This window comes from Sphaeramia orbicularis, chromosome 1 (assembly GCF_902148855.1).
Source record: "Sphaeramia orbicularis chromosome 1, fSphaOr1.1, whole genome shotgun sequence".
In the NCBI taxonomy this organism is placed as follows: domain Eukaryota; kingdom Metazoa; phylum Chordata; class Actinopteri; order Kurtiformes; family Apogonidae; genus Sphaeramia; species Sphaeramia orbicularis.
This window is the reverse complement of record NC_043957.1, coordinates 38119814-38129917: the sequence shown is the minus strand read 5'-3', so window position 1 is coordinate 38129917 and position 10104 is coordinate 38119814. Positions and strand designations below refer to the sequence as shown.

General features: G+C 36.0%; 1 protein-coding gene across 6 annotated transcripts in view; it reads right to left on the bottom strand.

Moving 5' to 3' along the window:
- Positions 1-566: 566 nt before the first annotated feature.
- The window catches only part of septin9b (septin 9b), a 124790-nt gene continuing 115252 nt past the window's right edge, over positions 567-10104 (bottom strand). For all 6 annotated transcript variants that reach the window (XM_030137300.1, XM_030137308.1, XM_030137291.1 and 3 more), the window contains 2 exons: positions 4285-4336; positions 567-2535 (listed from right to left, as the gene is read on the bottom strand). In XM_030137300.1, the coding sequence (XP_029993160.1) occupies positions 2319-2535; positions 4285-4336 (269 nt within the window). In that variant the 3' untranslated portion in view covers positions 567-2318. The remainder of the gene's footprint in view (positions 2536-4284; positions 4337-10104) is intronic.

Sequence of the window (10104 nt, the reverse complement as noted above, 5' to 3'; positions counted from 1 at the left end):
CAGAACAGCTCAAGTTTTGTATAGTATTACATATTTATCAGGTTGTAATGATTAATTAGCCTCCATTGAGAGTTTTTACTGTATAAAAGACCCTAATACAACACTACTGCAGCATTTTACATTTACAATGTTCTCATTGGCTCAGTTTAACAGGATTTTAATTGGCTCAGTTAAACTGGTCATGCATGTTTCACACAAATGCAGTATATAATCTAGTTTAATTCAGGTGGCTGAGAGAGCTATGGTCTAACATGAATAAAGTAAGCAGTGTGTTTATAGTCATTATTCAGAAATTAAAGGGGCAATTCCTCAGTAAACAGGATATGATTAATAGTGGTGAAACCAGATGTGAAGTCATTTTTAACAGATTACAGCACTGTAATTTGAAAACAAGAGATTGAAATTGTTTTAATTACGTACAATAATTTCAATCCTAGTTGGAAACTGACAATGTTTGCAGATGCTTTAACCATTTAATACTGCGAACATTTGCACCAGAGACTGAATAAAAGTTGTGTTTATCCAACATCTCTTTGTAAACTTGTACATGAATCAAGACAAGCAGCTTTAAACAATAAAAATATCAATCTTTATTCTTTGAGATAACATATCAAAGATAAAACCTTAATCTATTATACTGTAACAAATTACACAAGACCTATACAACAGTAAACAAAGTGTAACCCAATAAGTCTCTCAAGAAAAGAATAGTTTGCTCTCCTTTTGCATTTATTATCTCGTTTGTTTGCATGTACTGAAAATATTGCATATTTTGACATGAAGAGACAGAAAAGTTTCTGTTAAGAAATTAAAGAAAAAAAAATAAGGATTTTATCAATTCATTTTTTTCTGCTGAAATAATGACATCATATATGTGCTAAGTATGGGTACTATTTAAGGTTGTTTGGCATAAATCCTTCTGAGTTGTAGTAAAATATCATCCTCCTTTGGCAAATTCAGTTTTCAGTGTAAATGTCCCTGTTCTAACCATCGAATGGATCAGGTTACATCGATATGAATACAAGCAAAAACTAAAAAAGAAAAAGAAAAACCCACGGCCGAGACCTAAAACATCACTGTTTAAGACCAGCAACAAACCTCTGAAAATCAGTTGGAATGAAAGTTGAATAAAACCGATTACACTAAACATACACATAAATACCTATTCATAAATCAATCTATATACTGTATGTGCTTCTCTTTAGAACAGAAAAATCAACTTTTATTTGGTTTACAGTCATAAAAATGGACAAAGGGGCTGCATGGGACAACAGGTGCACAGATTCCTCCATAACGTCTCTTACACAATAATATTAAAACATGAACAACAGCAACAAAAATACAACAGTAAATGAGCAATGTAAAATGCAAGGTATGACTGTTACACAACATTTGCATTAGATAGAAAGACACGCTGGTTTGGCAAAAAAAGGGGTCTTAAAAACATCATTAAACATCAAGAGGAACCATCTTTCTTAAAAGCTGCTCCACGCTGCTATTGCTGTCATTTTTGTACTATGCAGAGTGGAGGTGTCAACAATATCTTTTGTTCTTCCATAATACTATATGCCTAATCTACACATCCCTAATTAATCCTAGTATCTACACAAAACTATACACCACAACACAAAGTGGACCAAGCAAGTGGTAAAAAGTTCTGGTTATCTGAGATAATCTAGCATCTTCTGATATTCTAAACTTTATTGAATTATTCGGTTTCTCCTCATCTGGAAAGCCCCCGTATGGCCGATTAATGCCACCTAAGATAATGGAAAAAGATCCCATCATTCTAGCTGTATCTGGTTAAAATCTTGTCTTTTTTTTCTTTTTACTTTTGTATTTCTTACATCCTGTCCTTGGCAACTGCACTCCACTGCAGTCCTGACAATCATCAGATGCTCTAAAAATAAACCAAGCAGCCAAGCTCATTAATGAGACGTAGATGTATGTTGGTTTTATGGCCTGAGAGTGGCTGATAGTAAACAGGTCTGTATAGAAACTGCAGTGGGCAGTTACAGACAAACAAGGAGTAGCTATATGGTAAGGACTCAGAAAACAGCCCATGTAAGGAAAAAGTTGGTCATTTAAAGCTGGACTCTAACTACCTGATAAATTAAAAGCTGTGGTTTAGGTAGGTTTTATTTTTTTTTGCAAAGACATCCTACTAGGTAATAAAATACAGTAGGCTTCACATCATAGGTTTGTGTTCGAGTGCATGTGGGCTTGTTGGAGTAGACTGGATAGTTGTGTGAGTGTATGTTTGTGCATGGTTATGTCCACGTATCAGAAATCGGGGGTCTGACTGCTCACATGATGGTCTACATCTCGTGGGACAGGGCTTCGTGCTGAGCAGCCACGCCGTTGGCTTGCACAGCACTGGGCTGCACCTCGAGCTGCCCGTTGGCTTTGGGCTGGACAGGAGGATGGTCAGAGGGCTGAGAGCTGAAATGGGTGTTGGATTCATTTAACCGACGGACTCGATACGTCTCGTAGTGGATGCTGCCTGTGATGTCCTTGATGTTCTGCATGTGCGTCCTGAAAAACATAAATCAGTTTACAAAGACTGTAGGTGGAGTGTCTGAGAGTGAAAATAGGCTTTTTTGTTATAGACACTGTCCGCCTCCAAAAAAAAAGTCCCCACCTGACCCTAACTAAACTAATAGATAATTGACTCCCACTTCTTTAAACCAAACTGATGCAGTGAGTTGTTTCTCATTTCAGTTTGTAGAGAGCATAAAGACTGGACTGTGTTTCAATGGATAAAGGTCTGATGAGTCCAGATTGACCCTGTTCCAGAGTGGTGGGTGCATCAGGGTGAGAAGAGAAGTGAATGAAGTGATTACCCATCATGCCTAGTGCCTGCAGTACAAACCTGCAGGGGCACTGTTTTGATTTGGGGTTCAGGTCTAGGATCAGCAACATTATATGTCCATAAAATGAGGTCAGCTGTACCTGAATACACTGAATGACCAGGTCTGAACATCAGTGGATGGTTTTCTTCTCTGATGAAACGGATATATTCCAAGATACCAATACCAGGATTCATCAAACTCATAGACATACCACCAGAAAGACCAGACCTGAACCCCATTGAGAATCTTTGGGATGTACAAGAGAACATTTAAAAAAGTGGTCTGACTTGCCCATCATCAGTCTAAGATTATGGTGAAAACTTCATGAAACTTTGGATGGAAATACATGTTGTGACATTTATTGCATCTTATAAGCACTGCAGGATAGAAATAATACCACAGTGAATATGTCAAGTAATAAAATCTAAAGCTGGTTCATAGAAATATTGTGTATATGAGGTTTTTTTTGGCTGGGCAGTGTAAAACCTTTGTAATGAATAAAGTCCAATATTTTTTTATAACATTTATAATAATAATAATAATAATAATAATAATAATAATAATAATAATAATAATAATAATAATAATAATGATAATAATAATAATAATAATAATAATAATAATAATAATCCCCATGAATACAATGTAAACACATTTCCTCATATTTTGTAGTAATTTACATACTTCATATAATGCAGCATATTATTACAAAACATAGTGAGTTGTAACAATTCCAGCATGTGCATTTCAAACATAAATATACATAAATGTGACAAAATATGATTAAAAACACTAGACAACCATAATACTTGTCTAACTTGTCTTGTCTAATTTGGCTTGTCTAATTTGGCTTAATTCATATTTTAGTTAAACATATGGACAAATGGTACTGCGCAAAAGTCTTAGGTCACCTTAAGCTGTTTCCTTGTCTTTTTCTTTTTTGCAGGGTTCTAAATAACAGATTTAACAGTCTATTAAAGAACAAGGAAATATCAGAAATATGTACAAATGTGTGCTCAACACACACAATCGAATCAAAATTAAATGGCTTCTAAGGCAAAAGTCAGTATTTAAGGTGATCTCTGTTCCCATACACAGTTACCCAAACAATGAGAAACATCTGACATGTATTAAATAAAACCTGGAGTAACAGTTCCAGACATACTAAGCATAAACAGAGCTCATATATATTTGATACTTTGGTTTTTAGAAACCTCTTTCTTGTCTTTTGTGACACCTTGTAAAGCATATTTCCTGTCTATTCCAGTCTGGATCCAGAGACGGAGAAACATATGTATGATCATAAATCATAGTAAAGGAACAAGACATTTGCACTGTACTGTATAATGGAGGACATCATTTTTATTGGATATAACAATTTGTTGTGTTGTCACATAATGCATGAGTACATAATTTTACTGTACAAACTCACCTAATGAGGAGGTCTCGCAGGTAGGCGAACTCACAGTGTGCAATATTCTCAACTGAAAAGAAAAAGAGGAGAGAAAAAAACCTTAAGAGAAACTTCTACTATATCTAGACCTGTCCAATATTTCATGAAGCATCTGTGTAATGAAACATGACAAGAAATATCTCAGTGGGCATGCCTCCTTAAACTCACACTTGCTATTCCTTAATGGCCACAAGATGGTGATGTTGCTCATAAGTCAAGTGAAGGGCATCCTCTTACATGACATCTGCAGCAATTTTCTTAAGCCAAGATAAGACACTCCTCCACTTTCAAGTAATTTAATACATCTCAGCTCCCTTCTTTATTGGGGAAATTTAAGTGAGACATTTTAACAAACTCCCTGTGACAAGCTGCTGGTGCCTCCAGTAGGCCGAACACATGTTTGAATTATAGATTATGTCAAGAGTGTAAATGAAAAAAGGAGGGTGCTATTTATGTAAAGCTTTGAAATCCATGGGCAGGAAATTAAATTCCGTTTGAAAGGAGCAGAGTGGAATAACTGCTGGGTCTGTGAGTGCTGATTAGTCATGTCGAAGGAGCTCTACCAACTTGTAAAAATGAGCTGTGCCTGAATCTCCTAATGTGGAGGCCAGGAGAAGTCCCTATATAAACATAAACACATACCTGCTGCTCGCTCTGCCCTCCCTTCATCTCTCGTTGTCTCCTTAAACCTCAAAAATAAACAGTAACTCCTCTACTTGACTCCTGGCTGCTCCGCCGAGGCCTAATTTATGATTACAGAGCCCAAGTCTAGAAGCACAGCAGCTTCCTCTCTCCTGCTTTTCCTAATGTTCTCTTTCTCACACTGCTTAAGAACTAGAATGGAGCCATTGTTCTCACAGCCCGGACAAGACGGCATTTGTCCCGCTGTAGGTGTACTTCACCTCGTTCGCCCTGCCGCTCACTGGAGTTAATTTCATAATACTTGCAGAGAGAGTTGTAGCTACTTTAAAAAGGCCACCTAAAAGGGTTCAAGACACGAAATCTGAAATGTCATCTTCTCAGAAAGAAAAACATCTTTGTATTAGCTTGAACTACATGTATGTTGGCGTACCAGGTAGGAAAGAAAAGTCCAGAGCTGAAATGACATTTACTGACATCGCACTATTTATTACTTTCTACTCTTTGCCCTTTTGTCAAAATCTATGAGAATAATACACCAATCAATTGATCATTTCTGTACTTTTACATTTTAAAAGGGACTTTGTGTAGTATTTCTGCTTAAATAATTATCTAAGATTATTATTTGAGAGTCTAGAATAACATGTAGATGTGTATCAAGGTAGATTTGTTTCTTTAGTCCTTTAGCCCCCAAAAATATTTTCAAAAAAAACTTCACTTCACTTCAATAGAAAAAAACCCTTTTTCAATCAAAGAAAAAAAGTGTTCAAATGAAATTTTTTGGATCTCAAAAATTTTTTTTTTTTTTTGCATTCAAACACTTTTTTCTTTGACTGAAAAGTTTTTTTTTTTTTATTGAATTTTTTTTTTTTTTTTTTTTTTTTTTTTTGAGGGAACTGGAGAAAGTTAGTTTTAACAAAACCAAAAAGCACATCTCAATATCTCAAAGGGGAATGATAATTAAATTTGAATGCTCTAATAAACCTTTAAGTTTCTTCATTAATCTAATTATACTGATAGGCAAATATATTCATAAAGAAAAGTTCTCCAGATTACTCCCTAACTTTAATATCTTTGTTAAAGAATTAAGATCGTATTATAAAACATTAGCCTTAACAAAAAACTACAAATGTGAACGTACCCTCAAATTGTTTGATGATTTACTTTTTGTTAATATTTCAAAACTTTTTTTTGTGTCGTTATACTTACCTCCATATTGTTTGAAGGAATATTTAGTATGTGTGTTGCTTCCCTTTGTGATTTATTGCAACTGTTAATTTTCAATAAAGAAAGAAGAAGAAAAAAAAGGAGTTTGATGATGAATTTTATGAAGTTATAATGATAGTGTGCAATATTATCTTTGCTAAATTTACCACTTCTTGATCCACGGTCTTGAATAAACTGTGGCAGTTTTGACTTTATTTGGCCGATTCCAAACAGATCTTTAGTGCAGCTATTTACAACACAAACCATACAGAAAATGAAGGTGATTTGTGGTTTTACTGCGGCTGTTTTCTGTCTAAAAACAGAGCTAATAATGTAAACTATCAGCTGAAGCAGCAAGTGACGATTATAAGAGTTATTTTGATCGTTAAAATAAGCAGCTAGGAATTTTAGTTTGAAGAGGAAAATTTAGTGATACCATAATACAAATGTGTGCAAACAATGAGCTTTATACTTTCTTCAGTAAGCATACAGCATACAGTCCATCTATATGTATCATTTATTTGTTGGTGGGTTTGGTAGTCATGACGATGCTCTGGTCCATGACTTCCCCCTGCTGTTTAGACTTTGGAATATGAACACTATATACAACCCCCTTTAATAATTTTCTACTTTCACTGAACTAACTCTAGATACTGAATAGCACTTTAAAACTCTATAAAATGAATGATTTATATTTTACTATGTTTTTTTTTTTATGACACAGCCAATAAACCTGAGTTCAGTGTGCACGTTTGAGTACGCCCATGTGCATTCCTGGAAGCAGGCAGTGTTTAACAATGACAGTCCCCTTCAGTCGTCTACTTGTCCTCTAATTCCACACTCCCCGTCCAGACAAATGCCCTCGTCTGTCCTCTAACTCTCTTCTCACAAACGCTCCCAGCGAGTTGAGACAAGGACATTCACGTGCTTAAATCCTCCTTGGCGGTGTGAGTGCACGGCTCAGGCCAACAAATGTAAACTGTATCAAAGTTATCGCATCCAAAAGCCTGATGGGATGAGTGTGTGTGTCATCCCAACAGACACAGAAAGTCCTTGTAAATCTCCTTCTCCTGTCTCCTACATCTCCCTAACTACAGACGAATGTAAACAAACACTTGGTAGTGAAACAACAGACGGTTTAACCAGCTGGAGAGATTTAAAGAGCTGCAGTCCATAACTTTCCACATGCTCAAAATGCACCAAATAAGACAATCTGGCATCTCCTTTGTGAAGTAGCCTCACCTCGTTTGCAATGGCATGTTGTGTAACAAAAGGGAAGACTCTGTTGGAGCTTAATGAACCGAGCTCAAACCACAAATTAATGAACAGAGAGATCATTTTTCTTTCTTGCGTTGCCAATAGGCCACGTAACACACCTGGATTACATTACGTCTTACACTGATGATATTAAATCACTTGGCTGTCAATAGGTCAGGTGTGGCCTAAGTGTGAGCACACCAAATGTGTAAGTTTATACAGTTAAGTTTGACATAGGTTTGACCAAACTCCAACACACAGATGGTCATGATCTTGTGTTATTATTTATCCAAAGAGACTGATTGAATTAAACATCATCTGGCAGTGGCAGGTAAATATACTATGGACATGGCTGATGCATTTTACTTCCTCAGTGCTCGTTGTGTATTAGGTACAGGGTGGGGAAGCAAAATTTACAATATTTTGAGGCAGGGATTGAAAGACAGTGTATGACCAATTAGTTTATTGAAAGTCATGAGAATTTATTTGCCACAAGAAAATTTACATAATAGAAAATGTTTTTATTCTATGTGTCCTCCTTCTTTCTCAATAACTGCCTTCACACGCTTCCTGAAACTTGCGCAAGTGTTCCTCAAATATTCGGGTGACAACTTCTCCCATTCTTCTTTAATAGTATCTTTAAGAAAGTCGACATTGCTGTGTGATGTTCTATTGGTAGCATGTTCTAAAACGCCCCAAATAGCAGAATCCAGAGGGTTTAGATCTGGGCTAGAAGGCGGCCATAAACATGATTCCCAAAAATTGCTAAAGTTGGATTTGTTGCTGTTGTCAACAAGTGTTTTGGTGTTCTTGTGTAAGATTTTAACTTCAAATCATATTTTACTGCATTTCTAATGGTCTTGTTGTCTACCTCAAGTTCAATTGCCATTTTTCTCATGGATTTGGTTGGATCCTTTAGGATTTTGGATTTGAGAGCTTTAATAAAAGCTTTGGTACGTTTTTTGTTGCTTCCTCCACTTCCAGACTTTCTCGTAATAGTTTTGCTCATAGTCATTCTCTTCTTTCCATTATAAACAGTCTTTATGGACACTCCAACTATTTTTGAAATCTCCTTTGGTGTGACGAGTGCATTCAGCAAATCACACACTCTTTGACGTTTGCTTTCCTGATTACTCATATGGGCAAAAGTTTCTGAAAAGGTATGGATAATAGTGTTAGGTATGATTATGACATCAATATATGTTTGGTTTCAAAACAACTGACGTAGTGCCTGCTGAGAAAAAACAACTAAATGTTCATTGTAAATTTTGCTTCCCCACCCTGTAGGACGTAGCACGTAGCATGTTAGTTCAATACAATATTTCTGTGTTTCAGATATTTTTATTGCAAAGCCTTATCATAGTACAGATTTGAGATCCCCTGATTGGTACATTATCATAGAATACTTGTACTTTACTTCTTCAGTTAAAACTTGTTCTCAATACTGAAAAGACTAAGATGATGCTATTCTCAAACTCTACGAAGTTGCCTGAAACTATCCCAGTAGTGTCTGCTTTTGAGGGAAATGTCAGAGGTGGTTCATGTGTATAAGTATCTTGGTGTCTTGATTGATGACTCCCTCACTTTTAGACTCAACACTGAAAACCTGGTACAGAAGTTAAAGCTTAAAGTGGGCTTTTACTTTCAAAATAAGTTGTTTTTCTTGTGATGTAAAAAAGTGCCTTTTTTTTTTTTTTTTTTTTTTTTTTTTTTTTTTTTTTTTTTTTTTTAAATCGGTGTTGGATAAAGATTGCATCGTCCAAATGTCTCCAAATGGTTGACAGTTTATCATGCTTCGCTGAGGTTTATTACTAATTCTAAAGCCATGACACATCATTGTGAGTTGTATTCCAGAGTGGGTTGGCCTGCCCTGTCCACTAGGAGACTGGTACACCTTTATTTACAAGGCCATACTTGGACTATTGTCTTCCTGTGTCTGTAGTTTAATAACAAGAAGTGTTGATTCTTATTTTCTGTGACCGAATGAGCATTTATTCCCCTTTGTGCCGTTCACCTGTACAGAACTGGGTAAAAGGGCATTTGTCTGCTCTGCTCCTTGCACATGGAATATGTTGCTAAAAGACTGGAAACTGACTGAATTGATCTCCTTGAATGCTTTTAAATCCAAACTCAAAGTGCTAGAGAATAACTCAATGACTTGCACTGGTTTTTCATAGTTTGACTTTGACTGTTGTAGCTATGTGTGTTGTTTCATGCTGCCTCTTGGCCAGGACTCCCTTGGAAAAGAGGTTCTTAAACTCAATGGGATCTTTTTTCCTGGTTAAATTAAGGTTAATTAAAAAAAAAAAAAAAAAAAAAAAAAAAGCTTCATTTTTGATATCAACATAGCAAACACACATTCAGAAATAAAAACAAAACAGCATTGATAAAGTGAGAAAAGAGGAAGGAAAGAAAGAAAAAACACAAACAATTTAACATCTCATCCACCCCCCAAACCCCCTTCCCCATCCCCAGAGCCACTGGGATAGATTGGTGTAGTGCTACGCTGTGGACTACTGCTTATATAGTGGATCTTAACTGTCCGGCCCTTCCACTTATGACATCGCTTTTTTCCAAATTTTTTCAAATTCTCCCAGTTTGTGGTTCAGTGTGTATCTAATCCTCTCTAAGTGAAGGGTATCCATCATTAGTGGCTTTTCCATTGGACACCTGCTCAAAACTTTACCAATATTAACT